We start from the raw sequence: 27204 nt of genomic DNA on the forward strand, positions 1-27204 counted from the left end.
TAAGAAGTCTATCACTGTTTAAAATCTAAAAACGGGCAAGATGGAACAGTCAATGAAAAACAACATCCAAACGATGGCTAAGAAGCTACAAGCCTCACACGAACCACTCCAAACGCCCCCTGAGCACACCTGGTTGGGAGCAGCAGATCCCTACCATTGTTATCCTTCTGGTCCGCATCTTTATAGCCGTGTCACAGTCCAGAAAGAATCGCATATCGGGTTACTTACTGCAACAGTAACTTACAGAAAAGCAAACATGCGCAAGCCTTCTCTAGTTACAGAACGCGCAGCGTTCAGAAGTTTGCGCGCAAGACTGAAGACGATCGCGCGAGCATCAGCGTGCTTGCTGGCGAATGCATTGAGTTTATAAAAATAGATGGCAAGTTTTTTTTTTTTTTAAAGTATGAGGAATTGTTACAATACCTTACTCCACAATATACAGACAAGTTCATACAATCGTCCTCAGTTGCGACTCATTCTCAATGTTCCCATGATTTGGAGGAAGGTTGAAAACTAGTATGCCATGTCCTTTCTGTCTCTATTCCCGGAGTAAGTTCATTTCGCGCAATGTAGTGCTCGAGAGCGAATGTTTGAGAGAGAGAGAGAGAGAGAGAGTATGTGTGTGTGTGTGTGTGTGAGTCGCGCGCCCCTCCTCTCCGCGCTTTCCTCCAGCAGCTCTATGCGCGCTCACCTACTTGTAAACTGAGCCAAGCCTGTTCTTACATCACACATTACTATGGTGACTTCAAATCCCTATAACTCTCCACCTAAAATACCGTTGGGATCATCACAAAAATAGGACAATAATTTTGAGTAAATCTGATCAATTTAAAGCCATGTTTTCTAGTGTTACAACCCATTCAGTAGTGAAGAGAATTCTATGAATTTGACATTAATTTACACTTTCAGCTTTCTATTACTATTATTATATTAAAGTTTGAAACAAAAACCACTGAAAAACCACCAAAAAACCACTGAAGTACTACAAATGTTTAAACAACATGTGATGCAACACTCCCCAGGCTCTCCTACATTTGATTTAGTGTGAGGTGAAGGACAGGTGAAGTCTTACGCAACTTAACTAAATGCTAAACTCCTTGTGTTGTTGTGCGATTCAGCACATCCCTGCTGATAGTGTTCAATGGCAAGCGAATGTGTCAGCTACAGAACACCCAAACAAAATAAAGATACAGAAACATTCAGACCAGGTCATATGACACACAGCCAATGCATCATGACCTGATTAACGCAGCAGTGAACAGTTCAAAGACTTAGTTGCAATCCCCACCTTTAAAACAAGATATGCTTTTATTCTGTTCGTGCAATTATTTTGTAATAATAGGTTTGTGTGAAATATTGTAAAAGCAAATGACTGACTATACAAATAAGATTCGGTTGGTCAAGTGTATGGGTGACTGGGCACTAAACCAATCTAACTTCCTCTCTCTCTCTTTCTCTCTCCCTGTCTTTCTCTGTGCATATCCGCCCACACTGTTACAAACTCTCTCTCTCTCTCTCATACACACACACACACACACACGCACACACGCACGCACGCACGCACACACTCTGCAGCCAAGCACTCTCATTCTTGAGAAGCTGTCAATCACCTCCATTGTTCGGATGTTTAGGTCTTTAGGAGCAGGTGAGGAGCCTTTTGTTTTCAATCAGAGTAAACACGCAACACTCCCTCACTCACCCGCTGTGGGAAGGCTTTCGGCCCCTGCCCCCACCTTTTCTCTTTAATACCCCCTGGGGCAATCCAAATAACATTCCACAGACCCACTGAGTGGATGAGTATGGGCAAAACGAGCGAAAAGAGAGCATTTTACAGAAAGCATTTTGTTTTGAAGCAATCTTCATATCACAAAATGATAATTCCAAACATTTTATAGATTATTGCGGGTTGTGCTATAAAAGAAACGTTTGTTATATTAAACCAGAAACATAGACTTTAAGATTTTTCTTAGAAGTTTTCTTTGTCACTTTTCTTAAACATTCAGACTTGAATGTGAAACTGAACATAAAATGAAACCTTTAGGGCATGGCCTGACAGCTAAAATGTGTCAGTGTGATATATGGCACAGACTTCAGTTCTCACCTCAGGCAACTACGGCTGGACACAAAACACTGAAAATGGATTCTTTCGGCCAAAGGGGGGAAATATAAAACAAACCTCCACCTGTTCGGAATGAGAGGTCAATCTATTTACAACCTTTTTAAGTACTCTGGGACTGGAGTTTGGTTGGTTGTGGGGATGTGGTGAGAAAGAAAACTATTTCACAGTATCCAGTGTTTTAATATGAAAATATAATGAATGGATTTAATATTATGAGTTGGCTGAGAGGTGATCCCTGGGGTAAAAACTGAAGAATGTGCAGCGTAAGGACACCAATGCCTGAATGCCATATTTATACACTGAATATACTTTCATATTGCATCTATGCGTACACTGTACACTGCAGAAACTGCTAACATCACTCAATATGTTTATTATACCCTGGGGTCTTTTTTTTTGGAGAAAGTAGACCAGATAAAAAGTTTCTCTTCTTTTCACTTATTTTCTTTACTATTTACAGCCACCAGATAACTCAGACCTAAAGATCCAGAACAAAGAAAACCTGTGGACAACCTCTTACTGATCCATGGTAGTCCAATAGAAAACGCATACACACAAGACACTGTTACAACAATGAGATAAGTGGCTTTTACTTTGATTTTGCATATTTCAATGTAATCATTGCACCCATTCAGTAATAAATATTTATAACAATGATGTTTCTTTCAGTTTCTACCTGCAGGTAATAAAATGTCTCAGGTTACATATGTAACCATGGTTCCGCTGTGTTTGCGGTGTCCCCTAGGGGTCGCTTTGGGGAAAGCCTCATAGCGCCCCCTGGGGGACGCAGCCAATGATCATTTTTACTTTCTTTTCCTAGTTTTGCAACATGCCATATTTGTTTTGCATGTGATACTTTGCACTGTTTTCACAGTTTGTATATTTTACTATTCATTGGGTTCAGTCATGTGATTTTTTCACTCATACACCATATTTATGTCCATCAGCAGGATAAAGTAATGGCGGTGAATACAAATACACATCACCACAGATGCCAAAAAAAAAAAAAAACTTTCATCATGGGTTGCAAAATGTTTTTTTTTTTTAGTTAGCACAGACCCATCAAATCTGCTATTCACAGATATACACTCACTGGCCACTTTGATAAGTACACCTGTTCAACTACTTGTTAACACAAATATCACATCAGCCAATCACATAGCAGGAACTCAATGCATTTAGGCATGTAGACATTGTCATGATGATGAGCATCAGAATAAGGAAGAAAAGTGATTTAAGTGACTTTGAACGTGGCATGGTTGTTGGTCCCAGACAAACTGGTCATATTATTTCAGAAACCGCTGATCTATTGGGATTTTTACACACAACCATCTCTAGGTTGATGAAGAATGATCCGAAAAGAGAAAATATCCTGTGAGCGGCAGTTCTGTGGGTGAAAATGCCATGTTGATGCCAGAAGTCAGAGGAGAATGGAAAAGTTTGAGCTGATAGGAAGGCAACAGTAACTCAAATAACCACTCATTACAACCGAGCATCTCTGAACGCACATGGTCTACTGCAGAAGACGACACACTCCTGTCAGCTAAGAACAGGAAACTGAGGCTATAATTTGCACAGGCTCACCAAAATTAGACAATAGAGTATTGGAAAAAAGTCTGATGTGTCTCGATTTCTGATGCGACATTCAGATGGTAGGGTCAGAATTTGTTGTAAACAATATGAAAGCATGGATCCATCCTGCCTTGTATCAATGGTTAAGGCTCCTGCTGGTGGTGTAATGGTATGGGGCATATTTTCTTGGCACACTTTGGGCCCCTTAGAACCAACTGAGCATCGTTCAAATGCCACAGCCAACCAGAGTATTGTTGCTTACAATGTCCATTTCTTTATGACCACAGTGTACCCTCCTTCTTATGGCTACTTCCAGCAAGATAATGCACCATGTCACAAAGCTCAAATCATCTTTTGTGAGTTCACTATACTCAAATGGCCTCTGCAGTCACCAGATCTCAATCCATTAGAGCACCTTTGGGATGTGGTGGAAAGGGAGATTTGCATCATGGATGTGCAGCCAACAAATCTGTTGCAACTGCGCGATGCTATCATGTCATTATAGACCAAAATATCAGAAGAATGTTTCAAGCACCTTGTTGAATCTATGTGACAAAGAATTAAGGCAGTTTTGAAGGCAAAAGCACGTCAAACCCAGTACTATATTACTATACCTAATAAAGTGGCTCAAACTTTTACTTGATAATAAATGCTTGCATTTTGGCGTTGGCGTTTTATTAGCCTTCAATTTTCTGTAAAGAGTATTGCATAAGTGGCTATTATGACAAAAAAATGTTAGAAAATGAGATTTAGCCCAGGGCTGTCATTCATCTGTCATTCAACATTGTTTATGATGTTAAATACACCTATTTCCTTTTTCCACACATATACTTCATCTCTAAATCCGATACATTAGAGAACAAAGTCTGTGCTTCTGGAGCCGACAGTGTCACAACAAACAGTATTGATAGTGGTCTTCACCTGTTCTCGTAGTCTTTCTTGATGGCCCATGATGGCGGAGGCGTGGTGTGGGTACTTCTGTTTCAGATGTTCCAAAAAGGCCTCCCGTTTTTTGTCCATATCTGAGGGCTGCATGGCCAGGATCTCCCGTGAGCTGCGCGCTCCGCCCACAGTGTGTCTGCGTGGAGCCCCTGCCCGGGCGGATTTGGGTTCGCAGCGGAAACCAGGGCTGTTAGTGGAGACAACCTGCTGTTTACGGGTCAGGTGCTCTGCGTCTTCACTGGATGTCACCTTAAGATTACCCTTCAGAGGCTCTGGGAGAAAAAAAGAGATGAAATTAAACGATTAGCGAAATATATGAGAAAGTTTTAGTTTTTTTGTGGACCTCATTTTCACATATGGGTGTTACATAAATATGCACATGTATGCGTACACACACACACACACACACACACACACACACACACACACACACACACACACACACACACACACACACACACACACACACACACACACACACACACATGTAGTGTTTCCATATTTTATGGGGACTTTCCATAGACATAATGATTTTTATACTGTACAAACTGTATATTCTATTCCCTTACACTAACCCTACACCTAAACCTACCCATCACAGAAAACTTTCTGCATTTTTACATTTTCAAAAAACATCACTTAGTATGATTTATAAGCTGTTTTCCTCATGGGGACCAAAAAATGTCCCCACACGAACAAGTATTTCAGATATTGCCATCCTAATGGGGACATTTTGTCCCCATAATGTAGGGTTTACCAGGCCACACACACACACACACACACACACACACACACACACACACACACACACACACACACACACACACACACACACACACACACACACACACACACACACACACACACACACACACACACACACACACACAGGCTAAATAAACTTTTACATATGACAGAACGATGATTCTCAAGGAGTGTAGTCAGGACAGGACATTGTGATTTATTAAATAAAGCTGTCAGGTTGATCATCCCCAAGCAAAAGTCCAAAAACCAAAAGAAGTGAACATGTCCTAACAAAGCTAACTGTGCACAGCATGCTAGCATTGGTTGTTTACTCATAACAAATGTGACACACCCACAAGTCATTTGAAACAGTTAAATTTAACACTTTCTTAGAGGTGAATAAAATTGAATGCTAAAATAACACAAACACATTCAGTCATGATTAGCGTTTTTACAGAGTAATGGAGTAGAAGAAACTACAGAAGTGCAGAGGAGGAAAGACTGTGTCAGCAAAGCTATGGGAATGACCTGTCTCTGATGAATTGCCTTCTTTTGTGAAACTGGCACACAGATGTTTGTACCTAACATGGGCAATTTTTTCTCAATAATGAGTACTTGCACTCATTTTGAGATATAGCCCCAAGAGACTTATTGTTTTCTCTATAGGTGAGAAACGGTAGGCTAACGTTCACTCTCCTAAGTACTCCTGTTGTCAAGTCAAGTCACCATCATTTATACAGCGCTTTTAACAATCTAGATTGTTTCAAAGCAGCTTTACAGTGATAATAGGAAATCAAAGTAACAGAGATTGTTTTGGCTTTACAGCAGCTCTAGAATAAAGTTATTGGCCAGCTAGAGTTAGTTTTGATTGATTCACTTCCGTTGCAAAGATCATTAGTTATTAACTTACGGGCCGCTAACATGACACCGTTCTAACAGAAAACCCTTAATGCGCTCCGGCCCGCTCATTCGCACAACAACAGTGCCTGGTGGCTCGAGAACGCAAACCTTGAAATAGGTTCTGTTGTCTAAAAAAGCCCACCAAAAGTTTAATAAATATATATAATTGTCAAGTCAAGTCAACTTTGTTTATATAGCGCTTTATACAATAGAGAATGTTTCAAAGCAGCTTCAAATTGATAATCGGGAAAATAATGATCAATGATGCAAACAGAATTCAATTCTGCTTAAAGCAGCTCTAAAAAAAGACAATAGTGTCATTATTAACCTGAAGTCAGATCAATGTTGATTCAGTTCAGTTCAATAACAGTGTAAAGTTAATAAAATATGAAATGAGTTAAGTTCAGATAAGCCGGTCTCAGAGGACAATAGTGTCGTTATTAACTTCAAATCACTTCAATGTTGATTCAGCTCAGTTCAATAACAGTTTTGATTTGGCAAAATTAGTCAATTATGAAACAAAGTCAACTCAACTATAAAGCAGCCCTGCTTTATGATTGTGTCATCATCCAGCTCAATTCAGGTCAAGTTATGTTCTCATCCAATAGTGTCAATGCAGTCAAATCATTAATATCACTGAATATTAAGTGTAAGAGTGTAAGGCTGAGAAGTCCTGAAGCCCTTCCTCCTCCACCGTACCCCTAGTGTCACAGGACAGCAATCTATCAAGTCTATTTATAGCTGTTAAGCTATACACACACACACACACACACACACACACACACACTTGTACACACAATCTCAAAGCAGAACAACAAGAAAATCAAGAAATCCTGTTTCATACAGCAAACATTCAACCCTGTTATTGCAACCTTGCTTTATCACGTCTACATTAGTGTCACGCAGCCCTTACCTTCCCCAGGCAAGTCTTTCCTATTCTCTTCTCCAAGTTCTGCCATGCTCTTCAATACAATGACCCTATAGACTTTGAATTTGAGAGTCTGTCTGTAGAGAACAGCTGTTGGCCAGATTCCACAGCCTTTCACATGAGTGAAAGACGCTTTAGCAGTTTACTTTAATGGAGTCGGGATTACTCTCAGCACTCGTGATCAACTATAGAAACTTGTCAATTGAAAACAGCCCGCTGCATTGCTGAGTGTGTGGGAGTGTGTGTGTGTGTCCTCATTCCCAGACCTAAAAAGGTGACAGTGACGTTAACGTTCCCATGTAAAGCTTAGCGAGGGGCCCTGGCCAACAGGTGCTAGATCCTTACTTCCCCTCTCCTGCTCTCAATAGCATTTTTTTTATAATTTACTTTCTATATGTTAACCTTCTTGTCTGTATTCTCTACACTGCCACTTTTCAATAAAGTAAGAAAATAAGAAAAGATTTTGTTGTTTTTCAACAAAATGTCAGTGAAAGGAAGTGCTTAACCCTTAAGAAAATGGTGTCAGGAAGTTAAACTAAATGTTCTATGATGTTTTTTTTTTGTGTGTTCCAGGTTTGCAATTTGTGCAAGCCTGTTACCAAAATGTGATCAGCTGAATATGGTGTAAAACCAACATTTGCATGACTGTGTAATGTTTAGAAATAGACAGAAAAAAGTCCAGAAAAAATACAATACAATAAAATATTTGTAATTCACAGGGTTGTAAGTAACAGGGTCACAAGCCTAAATTTGGTTATTAATCAGTACAAAATAATGTGGCATCAAATGCAAATGCTCTTTACTAGTTCTCGAAAGACTTTACTTTATAAAATGTTTCTTATAAATCATAGGGGAAAAATGGTTTTACATTTTTCCAAAAAATAAATTTGGCAAGAGGGTTGAAAAGTTACAGATTACAGATTTTCATCTGCTTAAAAACATCTACTTTTCATGCTATGATAATATTATTATATGTAACAGTTTATCTAACATTTGTTTTTCTAAAGAAAACTTGATTTGTGCCCTTATTGGTTTAAAAGTGCAACAGTTGTGCTCTTGTACCCTATTCGTGGTGTTTCCTGTTGCTGGCTATAAAAGTCAAATACTACTGTTTTGAAGAGCATTTCTTTCCTGACACAGTGTGTCTAATGTGAAGTGATTGAGAGAACTGTAATCCTCCAACAGCTGAATGGGGGCGGCTGCTCCACAGCAAGTAGATTATTCAATGAAGGGCATTTTAAAACGTTTCATATTTCTTCTATAATCCTATACAAGCCTGTCATTTTATCAAAAAGACAATAATATTTGTGTCTCTGTGTGAACACATACAGTGAGTAATTAATAATAGTTCAGTCAGCTCAGACAGACAGATCTGAAAGCTAATGCAACACATGGAAAGGAAAGAAACTCTTGTACGCTCTTGCACATCTTTTATTGTTGTTTTTTGTTAGCTGACTATTCCTTATGTCAGGGAAGACCCTATGTTTTATTTGACAGACCTATGAGAAACAGAAGTAGAGTTTGTTCAATAGGTTGTACTATTATTTAAAAAAAATATATATGAATGGAACAGCATTTATGCAGGATGGCATTTGATCTTTGTTCTCTCTCAACATTTATTTAGATTTAAGTTGACATAATGTGTAATTAAAAAGACTTGGAGCTGTTTCCCCAGGTTGTGTCAGCATCATATTTTTCTCTTTATAAAGATATGAACTTTTCCAATACTATTCTTTCAAAGGTGAACTCTGACAAGTTAAAGTGTATAGTGTATAATATAGTGCAATGACTAAATTCGCATTTTGAAGAAATAAGCATTCAAAACTTACAGTCTCTCACTTGTGCCAATACGGATCAATGATCAATGACGGATCATTTACCAAATAGTAAATGTGTGAACAAGTGACCAATTTTAGCCCTTTAGATTCTAGAGAGCATTTGATTGGACAGAAAATCTGATGAGAAGTGTGATGTCATCAAAATCATTGATCCGTATTGGCAGAAGTGAGAGACTGTAAGTTTTGAATGCTTATATCTTCAAAATGCGAATTTAGTCATTGTTTTGGAGCACACTAGCTTAGATAACAGAAACATATTAATACTAAAAGCTAAAAACTTCAAATTTGATTTAATTTTGACTTTAAACTGTAAAACCTTATATCTTTCTAAATATACTGCTGTATATTTATATCTCACAATATATTAAAATAAGCTAGATGATAAAGTTGAGTTTTGTTTTAAGGCCATTTATATTTTTACATGTTACTACTTGCTAGCATGTTTTAGAATCTTGCTAGGCATTGTTAGCATGCAGCTATAAAGTGTTGATAGCATGCTTTAGCATGTTACTAACATGTTATTAGGTGTAAAGTGACTTTAAATTTAAAAGGTTTGACAGTTGGAGTCTTGGCCCATTTTGAGCAAGGGGAATTTTGGCCTCTTGCTACTGGAAGTTGGAGCAATTAGAAAAGAAACAGCAACATGAATCAGACCAGCCTAAATGTGTATGCCAAGTTTGGTGGATCTAGCTCAAAAGCTTAAGGAAGAAGAAAATACAACATTTATATTCAGCTTGAGATGCTACAATAAACATAAATAACATATTCTAAATAGGTAGCCGTTACATAGAATATTTCTATATACAGAGCAGGATGTTAAGCAAACTCTTCTAGTCATACTTCCATTTCAAAAGCCAAAGCCAACCCATTAAATCTATTAAAATAGTCCAGCTATTAAATTTCACAAATACCCGCCAACTGATCAAACCAGCCATAATAAATCCGTAGAGCCAGCCATAATCAACATTGGCACCTCTCATGCCAAAGCACCAGTGACCTTCTGCAAAATGTTGATTAAGCTCTTCCTAATCACACATATTCCCACTGCTTACTTTCCCTGAACCACAAGCCTAAACAGCACAATTCTCATCTCCCAAACCACACAGTCCTTCTCTTCCGATAAAAAAAATCTCACATTGAACAATGCTGAGGAAGTTTAACCACATCCCTCTCTCTTTCCCCTGTAAAAACACTCTTTATTTCTCTTCCAGTCTTCTTAACTTGCAATTCCTTGTCACAGGACACAGTGGCCCGACATTCGGCTGTAACCCGAACAGGGCATGCGTCTTTAGTTAGGAGATGTGTGTGTATCCTGGTGCGTTTGGGGTCAGTGGTGTAGGGTTGTGCTCAGTAATGGATTTATGGAGGAATGTGTATCTGTGCTCCCACTCATGAACTTTCATCTCCTCTCTCTAAAAACAATGTACATCTCTCTCCATCCACTCTCTCTCTCTTTCTGGTTGGACAGTGCTCTTTTGTGTGGCTGGGGATATTGCATTACTGCAGACAGATACTGACTAAGGGATGATAGTGTCATTTAATAAGATAAATGAATCTTACACACAATTTTACATCACACACACACACACACACACACACACACACACACACACACACACACACACACACACACACACACACACACACACACACACACACACACACACACACACACACACACACACACACACACACACAGCGAAATTCACATAATACGATCATCCTACTATTAATTTGTGTTCAAAAAGTATGTTTAATGAGATAAAACCAAGCCAATGTTGACTTGTAAAATTGGATCCAAACCAACACAATTTATTAACACTGCATCAACCAATGGCATTAGTTTGGGGGCGGGGCTATCACAATCACTATTTTTGCAATTCCAATTGGTGGTACTAATCACTTATCACACACACACACACACACACACACACACACACACACACACACACACACACACACACACACACACACACACACACACACACACACACACACACACACACACACACACACACACACACACACACTCTCTCTCTCTCTCTCTACACTCTCTCTCTCTTTACAGATTATTTACTTTCTATACACCTCTAATTAAGATCCTCCAAAACCCTGAGGCTTTTCGGGTGATGGATTCCAACTGTCAATCACTGTCAAATTTTAGGGATGAGTGTCAGGTGTAGGGTGGCAAGAAGTATTTCTCATCTTCAGCATCTTTCTTTACTTTAAGAATTGACTTTAATCGGATAATGAAAGCATAAAAACATAGGATAATGTGATACGGGCGTGCCTCTTCTCCCCTGATCACAATGGCAGCATGTTCAGGTAATGAGACTGATAAACCCTTAAGACAATCCAAAGAATTCACTGAGCCTTCAGGCGGAATCTGTTTTTATCTCCTTCATCAATTTGTAATCCAGATTAAATCTGACTCGCTCTTCCAGCAAGTTCTCATAGATGATCTCGTTCCCTCACCCAAGGCAGGAGATACTGACAAATTCCTTGGGAAATTAACAGAACATTTTCAATTTTCACATGTATGTACATTATATATATATATATATATATATATATATATATATATATATATATATATATATATATATATATACATACATACATACACACATACACATACACATACATACACATTTACACTCATACACACATACATACATACATTCATACATCTGATTAAAGTTGAGCTAGACTGATATATTTGCTATTATTTTTCTATTTCCTTTGATATATCTATTGCAAAATAATCGGCAAATAAATTAAGAATTAGTTAATAAAAAATAATAATAATTTAATATTTCATGTTAATTTTTGTTCTTTTTTGTGATATTTTGAATGACTATTACATTCAGATTTTTTTTATTATTTGCTTGCTTTCTATTGTATGTTGGCATTATAACCAGTTGACTACTAGAGCAAAAACTGCAGTAAAAGAGAGCAGATGTTTTCCTGCTGAAAGTTTACGATCTGCAGACCTTTTCACATACACACACATTTATAGGCGTCTGTAAAACAGCTGTGGAGTAAAAGTGTGTCACTGTTTTAGTTCCCGCATGTGTGCAGTTAGTGATGCTGTAATGGTGCTAGAACACAGGAATAGTTCAGCTTTCAGCTTCCAGTGTCTGTTTACAGTGGAAGTGCTCTTTTGATCTGCAAGCAGAAGAGTAGAACCGGATAACAGCGTCAGAGTTCAGTCAGAGTTATAAGATTATGGTATTATTCATCCACTTTTGTATAGTGCCCTTATTTGTATAAGCCTAAAAATCCTAACTGTAAAAAGGGTAAAAGAGATAAAAAATGTCAACAAAAACAACTACACTATCACTCAAAAGTTTGGTGTTGGTTAGTTATGTTTTTGAAAGAAGTCTCTTATGCTCACAGTTGCATTTATTGGATTAAAATACAGTAAAATATCTATCTATCTATCTATCTATCTATCTATCTATCTATCTATCTATCTATCTATCTATCTATCTATCTATCTATCTATCTATCTATCTATCTATCTATCTATCTATCTATCTATCTATCTATCTATCGTATCTATCCCCTCTGCCTGTCTGTAATCACAGTAATCTGTCTATATGGCATATTTCAGTGTTATATGGGAAGTGGCCATAAGAGGGAACTCTATTATACGTGATGCGCACTAATAAAGTTTATTGATACTACGAGAAGTGACAGTGTATTCTGAATAGTTTTTGTTCTAAATTATGATACACGGTTTATTGTATTGTGTAGTTTTAGGATTTTGTTTCAATATGTGCATTACATGACAGTTTGAGTGTGTGAGTTACTGCGCAGTTGGCCGTGACTGTCCCTTTCCCTTAATAAAGTGAATAAAGGAGCTCTGGGCTGTGTGTTTGTCTCCGTGTCAACGGTCGCCCTGCCAACAGAGGGGCTTGCGGCACCATGAGGAGAACAGATGAGGGAGACACACACTCACACACACACAAGCTGTGAGAATTGCATCTTGATTATATTTGGCAGAATGAATTCATGGATCATTCCTCGCACAGCTGGAGAAGAGACATCCCAAGGTATGTGTGTGTGTGTGTGTGTGTGTGTGTGTGTGTGTGTGTGTGTGTGTGTGTGTGTGTGTGTGTGTGTGTGTGTGTGTGTGTGTGTGTGTGTGTGTGTGTGTGTGTGTGTGTGTGTGTGTGTGTGTGTGTGTGTGTTAGAGAGAAGACAGGAGAAATGAAGAAGATAAAGTAGGAAGTGCTACATCATGGGCATACTCTAGAAAGCAGCCAAAGTCATTCTGTCTGTCTATCAGTTGAGATTTAACAGGAGTCAGTCCTGGCAGGGATACAGCTGTCTGTCTGACCAGACATAGACAATAATGTACGGAATACAGTCTAGTGAACACAGAAGCACATCCGTCTTATCACAGTCCAGTTCTTTTCATTTTGTTCATGGGCTTTGCCAAATTACAATTTATGTTTTAATAAAACAGTGCTGAAATGGCTTTATTAAAATGCGATTAGAATCCTTTCACTGCTATAAAGCTAGATAAGCACCTTCAAATGTCAGTGCTCTTATTCAGACATGACTGCACCTCACCGTCTCACACTCTTCTTTAAACTGGCACTGTCCCGCATGGTCACATCTCGATGTTTAGGTAAATGCTGGGGGCCTCAGAAGCTTCTTTATACAAACTGTTCACTTTTACTATAGAATAATGTGCAGTATACATTTTGTGGTAATTTGAACATACCAAACAATAATAAAAAAATTAATTATAATGGATAAAGGAATGGAATTTTAAAATAATGATGATGATTATAATTTAATTGTTCAGTGTAATTAGTTGGTAGACTGAATGCATAAATAGAATATCATCAAAAAATAAATTGTTATTTTTATTATTAATGCATATTCTTCAGATGGGGAAAAATTACACAACTTTACAATTACATTTAAATACATTAAAAAAGAGCAGTGAACATTCTTCAAAACATTTGCTTTGTGAAGATAGAAAGTCATACAGGTCATAAGTCATGGGGTGAGTAAGTGATAACCAATTTGGCCCATAACACTCCACCCGCTGTCACACCTTCATCACACCCCTGGCTCTAAAGTGACCTTTAAAGTATGAGCTCTTTCCTGGATAAACAGAAAGAACAAAGTGTAAGGGAAGAAGTCTGCAGAATCTGAGAGCTATCGCAACATGACACAAAATGGTCCAGGGGTAAAACAACGGGGGCAGACTCATGTGCTTTAAAAGTTTATATAGTGTAGAAACACACATAAACCCACAAATCCCAGAAATCAAGTTTTTAGTATGTCATTAACATCTGGCCAAATGAAAACATCTCAAAGTCTCCCTCTCATTTCCTCAATGTGTACACAAAGTCTTTCCAGCTTCGATTCCTGGAGATTACAGAAACTGTTTCCCACACAGAGCAGCACTACAGACCCCAAAACACTGACTTCATCCAAGACAGAGGTCAGAAACCCTTAAAAACACTCCAAGAGAGAACATACCAGCTTTTAACAGTTGTGACTAATGATGACTGAGGAAAAAGAAATCAGAGAGAAAGTGAGCATGGCTTTATGTGACCACGGACACACATACCTGTATAGTCTGTACAAGTATAAAAAATAAAAAAAAAACAGTGGTTAACTGTCACAGTTCACAAACTCAATATACACCTGACAAACATTTCTGAAAACTGATATTAAAAGCAAAGACACTGATACATTTTCTTAAAGGGATAGTTCTCCCAAAAATGAAAATTGTCATAATTTATGTTCAACAGAAGTAAGAAACTCATACAGGTTTAGAACAACTTGAGGGTGAGTAAAAGATGACAAAATTTTCATTTTTGGGCGACTCATCCCTTTAAGTGTTTAAACACTTTTTGAGGCCACTGCACTTCTACATTGTCAATTATCTTGTTACAACTCTGGCGCCCTCAAGTGTTTATAAGGTTTACAACAAGCACATGCAATTGGCAAAGCGATTTCTTTAGATGTCACATCAACATGTCTTCCAGCTTCGCACAGACACTCATAAACTGTTGAACTATATCATAAACGGTTGAATAACACAATCGATGAGCAGTTTAAAAAACTTTGATGTGTCTATTCCACAGCATTATGCAGAGAAAAAAATTAACTTATAATGGCAGAATTAGATTTATGTCCCGGCCAGAGTCAGATCAGGCTGGGAAAAACTGGTTTAGGGGACAAAATATCGCATTACATAAAAGTAAGGGAAAGATACAAAATGGGAGGTAAGCAGTGAGGTTAGAAAGATGGGATGCAAGAAGGATGGAGGGCAAAGATATAAAACACTAATTTCTCTAATGGATGAAGGCTGCAGCAAATGATCTGATTCGCTGTCTATGACATCACCCCTGCTAGGCTTCCTCCCAGTCGGACGATGTCATCAGCACTGAGGCATGTCAGTGCTGTAATGCAGCAGGACCCCAGCCACACGCTCATATACAAGAGCACAGGGCTAAAACACACGGTCTGTGTGACACAAAAACATTCAAGGCCAGTCAAAGCTTGACGAATGAAGTCAAATTAGTGTTAGAGAATGATCAAGCGCTACAGACTCAAGATCACTGTCCCCAATCCAGATTCCTGTTCTTTTTAACCCTGATCCAGTTTCTCACTATCCAGATTAAGTGTCCCGAAAGTCACAGGCAGAGAGCACTAGAGCAGACGCACATCATCCCTTAATGCCCATGTGATGCAAATCTGATTAATGCAAATGTCAACATCATCACACGATTAGGAGTTATAAAACACACATTTACTACATTACAAAGCATCATTTTGTTTATGACATCAAACAGCATCTTCTCAGAATAGAGATCAATTCATACTTCCATTTAACACAAACACAGATGCTTCGAATTATCGCTGCCATTCAAGCTTAAAAGATGACCCAAAACACCCAAAACATATCATTAATATAATTGAAAATAGTACATAAAATTTGCAAAATATTCAAACAGACTAAAAATGAAGCTTTCATCACTGATAATGCTTTCCAGTTGAATTTCAGAAGCAGATCAGTATGATTCATGAATGAATCGTTAACAAGGACAGTTTTGTTAACTGGATCTACCAATTCCTTGAAAAGGTCAAACTCAAAAGAACATTTTTTTTATATATAAAATGGGCATCGCTACATTAAATAGGAAGATTATCAGATATTAAAATAACTATTTTAAGCTGAATTTTCATCAGCCATTACTCCAGTCTTCAGTGTCACACGATCTTTCAGAAATCATTCTAATATGCCTTTTTATAGTCTTTCTTAACATTATAAATGCCTTTTCAATTGAATACATTCTTGCTGGATTAAAGTATATTTATAAAATAAAAACCTATTAATTTATTTTATAAATATACTAATCCCAAACAAACATCCGAATGAATTGGGTGGGAAAAATTACTTGCATGGCTTGTTTTTGTATATGTGTGTCTGTGTGCATGGGGTGCTTGCTCCCAAAATTATAGAGACATTGGATGTGTGTAATGAATGCCATATGCCTGATGTCACTTAATGAAGAACAACATCAGTCCAGCTAAGCAGAACTGTTTGAGTCTTAAATCTGCATAATCAAAACTCACACAATCACAATCAAATCAAATTTCCCACAATACATCTAAACAAAACAATCCTGTTTCTATCAATCATTTTAAAACAATAGATTTCATTATTGTTCTACATGAGTGGTCTGTGCGACAAGGTCACATTGGTCGTTATTGGAAAACATGTGACGGTTTGTTGTTTGGCCACTGTTGAATGCTAAGCTTGGAAGAGGAAGACGGGCGGTAAACTTTCATTTGTGGAAAGGGAACTGCTGGTGGAGTGCAGGAAAAACATCTGAGGAACAGGCAGTGGTCGGGGTGGAGGACTCACTATGTGTCCCGTCGCTACTTCTATTGTTTACATTTTCCTGAGGCTTTCCCTCTTCCTTCAATTCAAAGCACATTCAGAATAATGCATGACCGAGATGTCGGGAGACGGACTCACCCAAACCCTGGAGCAAATCTCCAATTGAGCGAAAGTCAAAAGTGACATTTCCAGAAGAGATTTGAACTTTGAAGGGATAATAAATATTCATGTGTGAAAGGTTTTAGTGTTCATGTGTTTGTTTCTCTATTTACTGCATAGCAAAACAAACACTGCAAGCACGCTTTTTCTCTTTTAAAGCATCTGTTGTGCTCCTGCTGATCTCCACCATTGTGAATCTATAAAGCATTAGCTTCCATCCATTTTAAACTACTGATGAAGAATAACAGACAGAAAGGAGGATAGGTGAAGATGCATTTCCACTCAACGCATGCGGCAGCTGCCAGGAAAAGCTCTCAACGTGCAAAATGACAAGTGCAGCATGTGTAAAAGAATGGGGTGGACAAGGGAGAGGTGTGGGAAAGATGTTCTCCCTTATACTGAAACTTTTTCCCATCATCCGCCCTATCAGAGTCAAATCACAACACATTGTAAAACTCTACCTGCAAATCTGATGAACAACAGATGGAGAAAGGGAATGGTTTTAGTGTTAAGACAGAAAATGTGTCTACATATTTTTTTTTCCTTAAATGTCCTATCCACAAAAGTGATCTATGATTCTCGTGCTGGTTTGTGACTGGTTATTGCAACAGTTATTTATATATAGTTTTATACTTGTTTTTGCTCTCCTGTTATTGTCAGGGTTACGCTTCTATTATATTCTTTATATGCACCGCTCTTACTGGACATTACATATATACACTTAGTTTCCTTAGTTCCTTTGTCGTATATTGTTTGTTAATGTGATTGTGTAGTTGTTACTCTAATTCTACTGCGTTTACATTGCAGTGGATTTTACTGATTTACTAATTGTAATGACGATTTACATTACAACCCAACTCCTCAACTTCGTGCACTTCCTTGAAACAACCACACAATGTTACACTTATATCCAACATTCTCTAAACTAAAGGTTACAATTACAAATGAATAAGTTCTTAATGCATGGAAAGATAGAAGAATCATTTTGGGTTCCACAAAGAACAAATAATGCTGCAAAGAACAATTGTAGAAGCTTTAGTTTTAAAGCCCCTTGAAATCAAAATGTAAGCTTTTTAGCTTTTAGTATGAATATTTAAGGTAATGAATAAGCTGGTGTGTTCCAAAACAATTACAAAATTTGCATTTAGGAGATATAAGCATTCAAACCTTACAACTTTTACTAAAATGGATTACGGATTATTAGATCACTGCAGACTTCAGATACTCATCACATCTTCTGTCCAATCAAATGCTCTCTAGATTCTAAAGCGTCCCGCCCCCTATGCTATAAATACCACCAAAGCGACCATTGACACGTCACAGAGCAATATGGGTTGGAGATGTGTGTTCGGTTGCTCAAATGCTTGAGTTTTATTCCATTTTCCAACTATACGTTGGTTAAGAAAGAAATGGCTAGAATTTATTCACACCTACTACTGAATCCAACGTATCATCAGCGCTCGGTTTCACTTCCATGGTAGCCTAGAAATATAGATGCACCCTAGCGGCAGCAAAAAATATTTGGGAGCAAAGTGTGGTCTAGCAACTCTCCGTTGGCATTCGAGCTGGAAAAACCAAACTCTGGTCAGGCCAATCACATCGTGTATAGAGTTGGTGGGCTGGCTTAACATAATGACGGCAGAGTTGTGAAGGTTCCACGTGATTGATTTCCATAGGTGATCTGCTACTTGAAAACAAAGAAGATGCTGCTGGCGAACAGCGGTCTTTCGAATCGGCTTTGTCCGCGACTCTGGATGACTTGGAGTTAAGAGAACGTCACTTAAGTCATTCTTAAAAAAATTAAGATGTGTTCGGAGTTTTGACGACCGGATACGGCAAAAGTTTAATATAGGCCTATCAACTATCCGCTGGTGGGAAAACGCATGGGACTCAGCCACAGCCGTCCGTTGCTCTGGTTGGTTGTAGCGCTGTCCTATTGCGTGCAGAGGGAATTTGAAGGACAACTGTTTATCCCGCCCCTCGGATTGAGGTATGCCAATTGTGAGTTCCCAGACCTAACATCTTGATAGGTCTGGCTTGCCAGGCTACTTCCATGGTGCTGTCAAGTACGAATTGCAGTCTGTGAGGTAAACTAAACGCTATTGGCTATTGGAAAAGGGGGAGGAGCCATTCTGTATGTCACACGTTCCTTTCTTGAAAGAAATGGTATCTGCGAGGATTTCCAGTCAGGATTTAGACCGCACCATAACACTGAGACAGCTCTCATTAGAGTCACAAATGATTTGCTCTTATCTTCCGATCGTGGTTGTATCTCTCTATTAGTGTTACTTGATCTTAGTGCTGCATTTGTCACCATTGACCACAACATTCTCTTAAATAGACTAGAAAACTATGTTGGCATTAGTGGAATTGCATTAGCATGGTTTAAATCATATTTATCTGACCGCTATCAGTTTGTAGCAGTAAATGAAGAGATGTCTTATCGATCACAAGTTCAGTATGGCGTACCACAAGGCTCAGTACTAGGACCGCTGCTGTTCACTCTGTACATGCTACCTTTAGGAGATATCATTAGGAAACATGGAATTAGCTTTCACTGTTATGCTGATGATACTCAGCTCTATATTTCTTCCGAACCTAACGAAACTCACCAATTCACAAAATTATCCGAATGCATAGTTGATATCAAAAATTTATATCACTAGTAATTTCCTACTACTAAATTCTGAAAAAACATAGATTCTAATTATTTTTCAAAAAACTTCCACACGTAATAACCTAGAATACCGTCTAACACTTGATGGCTTCTCTGTTAAGTCTTCGTCGTCAGTTAGGAACCTGGGTGTGCTCTTTGATATCAATCTTTCATTTGAAAGTCACGTGTCTAGTGTCTGTAAAACCGCATTTTTCCATCTTAAAAATATATCTAAATTACGTCATATGCTCTCATTGACAAATGCGGAACAACTAGTTCATGAGTTCATGACATCAAGGCTAGATTATTGTAATGCTCTACTAGGTGGTTGCCCTGCACGGTTAATAAACAAACTACAGCTAGTTCAAAATGCAGCGGCTAGAGTTCTTACCAGAACCAGGAAGTACAACCATATTAGCCCGGTTCTGTCAACACTGCATTGGCTCCCTATTAAACATCGTATAAATTTTAAAATATTGCTGATTACTTACAAAGCACTAAATGGTTTAGCTCCCCAGTACTTGAGCGAGCTCTTAACGCATTATAGTCCTTCACGTCTATTGCGATCTCAAAACTCCGGCCAGTTGATAATACCTAGAATATCTAAATCGACTGCTGGCGGTAGATCCTTTTCCTATTTAGCACCAAAACTTTGGAACAATCTTCCTAACATTGTCCGGGAAGCAGACACAGTCTGTCAGTTCAAAGCTAGGCAAAAAAAAAACATCTCTTTGACCTAGCATTCACATAACACTCTATAGACTTCTATAATTCAATATTAGGTTGCTTAGATTAGGTCAGCCGGAACTGGGAACACTTCCCTTAAATCCTGATGTACTCGTTACATCATAAGAAGAATGGCATCTACGCTAATTTTAGTGTCTTTGTTTATCCCGAGGTTTTCCCACAGCCTGCCGGATCCAGGCCGTTTCCAGATCTGACGAAGGACTTTCGCCTGGACCTGATGACAATGCAGTGCTGAAGTGCCAACTAGCCTCTCCCTATGGAGGATCCCTATACCACTCTACAGATAAAGCGTTGTGGAATTTTTCGGTTCGCGTACCTACCCAAAGTGATAAGATAAAATAAAATTCGGCCTCAAAATTTATAGACAAGTAGTTTGTTTAGGCATGGTTTGTAAGGAATTACAAACCTGCGCACATATATTCAAACGCACATAACTATAGAATCAATTCTTAATGCGCATGTGAACGCCATCAGCGTCGATCACAGGTTCACGTTTAAAGTCTGTTTAGAGAGAACGGTGTCGTCTTAGCGGCCCCTAATTTAATAACAAATGATCATTTAGACGGAAGTGAATCAATCAAAACTAACTTTAGCTGGAAAAAACATTTTTCAAGAACCACTATAAAACCAAACCAATCTATGTTACCTTAAATTATATGTTTATCTCTGTAAAGCTGCTTTGAAACAATCTACATTGTTAAAAGCGCTATATAAATGAGGATGAGTTGACTTGACTTGACGCCTTAGCTTCCTGTTTCAGTGGAAATTACGTCAACGCATCATACAAAGCTGCGTGTTCGAAGGAACTTCGGTGCGCCTTTAAGAGAAAGACGTAACACACAACACTTAAAACTTTATCAAATTTATGCCCCGATATTAAAATCTGATTTGCTAATTATTTTCATTGTATAGCCAATATCCAATACATACTATTTATAAAATACATTTTATACAAATTACCAAGTAGTAAATATGATTTTTCTGGAATTAAAACTATATACTTTATTAAAGTTATATTAAAACATTAAAACTGCATTAATTATATTAAAACTGGCATATATCAATATTAAAATTCTATGCTATTTTTAACATAGGTCTAAATAAATGACCATGAACAATTAAATATTTAACATTCCCAAATACAAAATGGATATATATTAGACGATAATACTAAGAAATACTAAGAACAAATATTTACAAAAAAAAATTGGCCTAACCGACCAATATATCATGCATCCCTAATTTTTTTTGGTCTGCCCATAACTAAAGTCTGTTATATTTCCAGAGGAGGAGGTTTAGTCACTGCATAAACAAACCCAAAGTGCCTTTCTTTATTCCACTTCATCTAGCTAGACTCACTTATCAGAACATAAAAGAGCACCAAAAGAGAGACTAGAGTTCATGATGATAATAAAGATGTTACTTTAAAGTGAATTTGGATTCCTTCTCTTCAGCGTCTCATAGTGATGTTACTGGCCAGATGCATTAATCTATCCATTCATGTCAAGTTTCACCTAGTTCATTCAACTGCCTGCAAACATATTTACGGCCCAGACACATTCCAGTTGCATGAAAACGAAAAATCGTGTAACCACAGCCAAATAGACCTTATTCACATATAAACCAAATCACACCCTTCCTAGCAGCCAGTAAGCTTTTTCCAGTGAAATTGCCCTCAATGCAGACATCCAAAATTCATTTGTTGAATTAAGACCAATCCGTGCAGTGCAATTTTGTACATTCGTGCTAACAGCTGATTTTAAAGCGGAGAAAGATAAGACGTTATTAGCATATGGTTAGAGCAGATAAATGAGGAAAAAAAGAACGAGAGACAGAGACAAAGTGAGATGACATAAAAGCGTGAAAAAAGGTCCTGACTGTTTGCTGTTAGAGGGATTTCATCCATTTTTATTAAGATTAGCCAAGTTTAATACCCAAAGACTCACTAAAGACCAAACATAATTAACCACTCAACATTTACACTCATTTACTCTCTCTCTCTCTCTCTCTCTCTCTCTCTCTCTCACACACACACACACGCACGCACGCACGCACGCACGCATGCACACACACACACACGCTTATGTCCAGCTGGGATGAAAAGCACATGGCTGATGAATCTGTAATTATAAGATGAAAGTGGGGACACTCTTAGGGATTATACGAATGTTCCATAAACCCTCAGAAATTATGGAAAAAATGACTTTTTTTGTGGAAGGAAGTATTTCCTTAGAGGAGACAGGGAATGATTTCAAGGACTTTTTGCTGGTATTTATGTAGGTGTTTGATATAATATAATATAAAATAATATTCAAAATTTTGAGGTCAGTAAGATTTGTTTTAAAGAAATTAACACTTTTATTCAGCAAGGATGCATTAAATTAAAAGTCACAGTAAAGACATTTATAATGTTACAAAAAGATTTTTACAGCAAGCAAATAAATGCTGTTCTTTCTGTTCATCAAATAATATTGAAAAAATGCATCACTCATCAACTGCTGTCAACATTGTTAATAAGAAGGAATAATAAGAAAGGTTTTTTGAGCACAAAATTGCTGCTAAAAAATCCATCACAGGTATAAAGTACATTTTACAATATATTAAAATAGAAAACAGTCAATTTAAATTGTAATAATATTTCACAATATTCATTTTTACTGTATTTTTTTTAAATCAAATAAACGCAAGCTCATGCAGGTATGATATACTAGACTATAGATATACCATGGATGACTCCTTCAATGTACATCTATGGGATATTTCCACAAATCCATCATTTGCTAGGCCAAATTCCTGTCCAATCACATAAAAGTAATAGCACACCTCTAACTCAGCAAGACACATGTTTTGAGGCATCATTCATATCCGTAGCACAAACGATGCAGGGTGAGTTATGCACCAAAGTTTTTGTCAAATCTGTCTTAGGCTGCAGTGATACAGTATGAGCCTCAGTGAAATATCCACTGCCTTTCTTTCAGGCTTGGTGCCATTTGTAGGTGATCTGCTCTTTATTGCCTCAGTGGTTCCCATGGCAATGGGGGTGTCTGTGGGTTACAGGCTAATCTGTAGTAGTCATAAAATAGTATAGACTTCCTCATGCATTACCCGCGGGGATGTGTTCGGTGCAGAGAGGAGGGCTCATATACGTAGGTCTCAGAAGACCGTGGTTTGATGCTTCAAAGAAAATGCTGACTGTATATTTCAATGTTTAAGTCAGTGGTTTTCAGACTTTTTAGTGTTTCGTATATTAAAGACAACTTGTTTCCTAAATTGTAAAAAAAATTGTTTCCTAAATTGAAAAAAACGGAGGTTATTAATTTGTCATTGTACTAAAGCCAAAAGAAATGTAACTGTATATTAGTATAACAATACATTGAATAGAAATTCAAATGTACTTGTAAAGCATTTGTCTGCAGATGCCTCAGCAACATCTTCCAAAACACATTTTGAAAACTACTGTGTTTATTCAGCTATGACGAATCATTGCTTAAGATCCTTGATCATGTGTTGCCATTTAAGTACTTATTATTTTGCTCTCTGGAATACTTGATTCTGATTGGTCAATGACAGTATTCTGAGTCAAATATTTTTGCTAAACTGTATAATGACTATATCCTAGGCAACCAATATCCAACATAGCAGTGCTAGTCTCTCCTCTCACATAAAATAGTAACTCGTATCAATATTTAATTCCATGTATTTATTCAACTGCATTGCATCAGAATCCTAATCATTTATTTTCACATTTATTTTGCGATAATGACCGGCCTTTATCCCTGTACATTATCCCATATGCGTTTTTGAAGAAGCAAGATAACTAGCAACCGCAGTATTGTTTATATTTATGTGAGCTGTTAAACTGAACAAATAAGCAGATAATAACCCCAGTCCCTCAGGATTTGCCTTTATACTCTCGATATTCCATGTCGCAACAGGGAATTGCGTTTTACTACACGGGATAATCAATCTCACAGCAAGCATACAGACAAACCATGGACGGCTGATGTATGATCACCATTCTGGACCATTCAGATCATAAAAGAGCAAAAACAAAGACCATCCATTCATCCAACATTCCCTTCTTTATGTGGCAAACTATAAAAAAGGGCCTTAAAAACCCCGACACAGGCCAAGTGAGTAAGCAGGTCAGGCTTATGTAAGTTGTGGGTTGCCTTTTTCCTCACCACACTGTGAGGTAATAGCAGTGGTGAGCTGTCACTTTCCCACCTTCGTCAAGATTCAGAATTTAGTTTAAGTATGTAATATTTTCAACAAAGTCTCAATGGAAAAACATGATTACAGGCAGGGGCGTGGTAGCGGGGGGAAAAAAGGTCCGAGGCAGGGGGGGGGGGGGGGGGGGGGTGGGGGGCTTAGAAGACGCCGAGCTTAAGTCAAAAGTCCGTCATTTGTCAGTGCAAGTTGCTTTCAGTTAAGACAAATCAAACATGCATTTTAGTCTGGGACTAGGCTTAAGCCTTGTCTGTGAAACCGTGAGTTCTGGAAAGAATTTAGTTACCCCTAGATGTGTTTATTAAAGTCTAAACACTTGCAGGGTTTTCATCAAAGGGAAAAAGATTAGTCTTTTTACTGTCCGATTAGAAAATACTTTCCCATTTCGAAGGAGAGCAGGATTAGATAAGTGTTGAAGAACCTTAGAGGAAGTTTGTTAAATGAGGGCGATTCAATTAGCGATTAGTTCGTATCTCTCAGCCAGGCTTGTGTAAAAGGGGCATGTGCTCTCAGACAGGATTAATATTTAATGAAGAACCCATGAATAAAGACTCCTCTGAGATGGTGCTACAGGTGCAGTCGTTCAGAGCTCAAGAACAGAGGAAACACGCTGATATCAAATGCCGAATGTAAGAGCATATGCGTAAGGAAAATAAGCACTGGGAGTAAAAGGTTAAGTCCATCTCATTTGAGGCAGCTGTTTCATCTGGCTCTCGCAGATGGTCCAGCAATTTTCACCATGACATCACTTTCTTGCCTCTTATTTTCTTATTATCAAAGATTGCTGACTATTGTGAGGGTGGGCACACACACAGTGAGAGGCCTTCCTGGAAGCAATGGAAAACTTAGGATAAAATGGCTCCAAAACAACATTTTTAGATTGTGTCAGCACACATGACTAGTATGTTGCAGGCCATTTCATACAATTAGTGTTAGCATCACTGCGGCATGTTTCCATGGTATTAGTTTCAGTTGACAGCCTGATACAAAATTAGTTCTAAAAAAAAAAAAAAAAAAAAAAAAGAGTTGGCAAAATTCACAATTTCTAATGTGTCTGGCTGTCCACTGGGCAGCTTTTTGGAGTCTAGATGTTTTTATCAGTTCATAAAAGTTTACCAGGCTGCTATAATTGCTCCATTCACATCCAAGCTGCCAATTTAATTTATGTGAAACACTGCAGCCAAAAAGTAACATTTCCATCTCATGTGTTCAAGACAACCAAACCAGGGTAATTGATGCAAATTATTCAGTCACATGACTTATTTAAGATTTTATTCTGTAAATGTGTTTCCATTTTATTTTATGTGCAGGTTTTCTAACTGAATAAAATGTTCATCCACCTCAAGCAGGCATATGTGTTTTTTATGCATATTTTGGTAATTTTATTGACAGGTTGGTGTTTCTGTATTAGACTTTCTACAGTATGTGTTATCCCACAATTTACATAAAAATATATGGATGGAAACCAAGATATTGAGTTCTTCCTTGCCCATAGATGACTGTATCAGCCTCTGCATCAGTCTATTATTGTGGTAGTACTTTGATATCAGATTTACCCTACACATCACATTAAAAACACAAACTATTACATGTTTATCAGACAGCTGGACATGTCCTGTTATTCTTGGCCAGAATATACTACATATTGATAGTCTGGCTTGTATGGTATGGCACGTTCACTCTCCAGGGCCTCAGGCTCCAGACTCACAGCAATATTAAAAAAGAACAGAACTGCAAGGCATCTAGTTACATCAGCAGCAAGCGAGAATAAACCTGCTGGTCTAAGATGGTATTTTGACAGGGGAACTTCATCAGCTCCCTGCTAGGACAATACGATCCCATAATAATCACCTAGTGGACCCACAAATCAACACCCTTTAAAAATCTGCATTTAAAATGCATTTAAAAATCTGAAGGTAGAACTTATCCTTTTGGCACTAAAGGTAATCATTGACTAGCCTGGCTAACGCCAGACCCAATTCTCGTTGAGACTTGGGTCTGGGAACCACATGTACATATTCTAGTATTTGAGGCGTGGTTTACGAATGCCCGGCGCCGTTTATTGGGTGCTAAGAATGTCTATCAAATGCGCCTGTACGTAGCTCATAGCCAATCGTTTCAATTATACCAGATGACGTATGTAGAGCGACAGAAATTAGACAAGGAAGAAGACGAGGGGTAAGATATTTTTGTGTAAACAATGACGTTCAGCGACTATTGCCGTTTGTGCAAAAGCTGCTCTTTTTTCAAAATAAACTTGCATTCTAAACTACTTAGAACAATATCTAAGGCTGCATCAAAAGGTAGCTTCGCGTCTGCTGCCATGTTGAATCCATAGAAATAAACAAACTGCTTCGGTCTGTCGAATAGATGTCGTCATCGTCTTGCTGCTCCCTCCCCGTTCTGTGATTGGTTCCCTAGATGAGGCGAAAATCTGGACCATGGTATCCATACTGCCTTTCAGCGTGAATAAAATCGCGCTGCGGGAAG

General features: G+C 38.0%; 1 protein-coding gene across 13 annotated transcripts in view; it reads right to left on the minus strand.

Moving 5' to 3' along the window:
- kiaa1217 (KIAA1217 ortholog) overlaps positions 1 to 27204 on the minus strand; it is a 159260-nt gene that overhangs the window by 57541 nt on the left and 74515 nt on the right. For 8 of the 13 annotated variants that reach the window (XM_077244390.1, XM_077244387.1, XM_077244384.1 and 5 more), the window contains exon 2: positions 4613 to 4905. In XM_077244390.1, coding sequence (XP_077100505.1) covers positions 4613 to 4905 — 293 coding nt within the window. Of the gene's footprint in view, positions 1 to 423; positions 705 to 4612; positions 4906 to 7190; positions 7468 to 27204 lie in introns of those variants that run through there. The other 5 variants (XM_077244389.1, XM_077244388.1, XM_077244386.1 and 2 more) reach the window with 3 other exon arrangements.

Source organism: Siphateles boraxobius, unplaced genomic scaffold (genome assembly GCF_051911475.1).
Source record: "Siphateles boraxobius isolate OS27281-9 unplaced genomic scaffold, OSU_SipBor_1 26, whole genome shotgun sequence".
Taxonomy (NCBI): domain Eukaryota; kingdom Metazoa; phylum Chordata; class Actinopteri; order Cypriniformes; family Leuciscidae; genus Siphateles; species Siphateles boraxobius.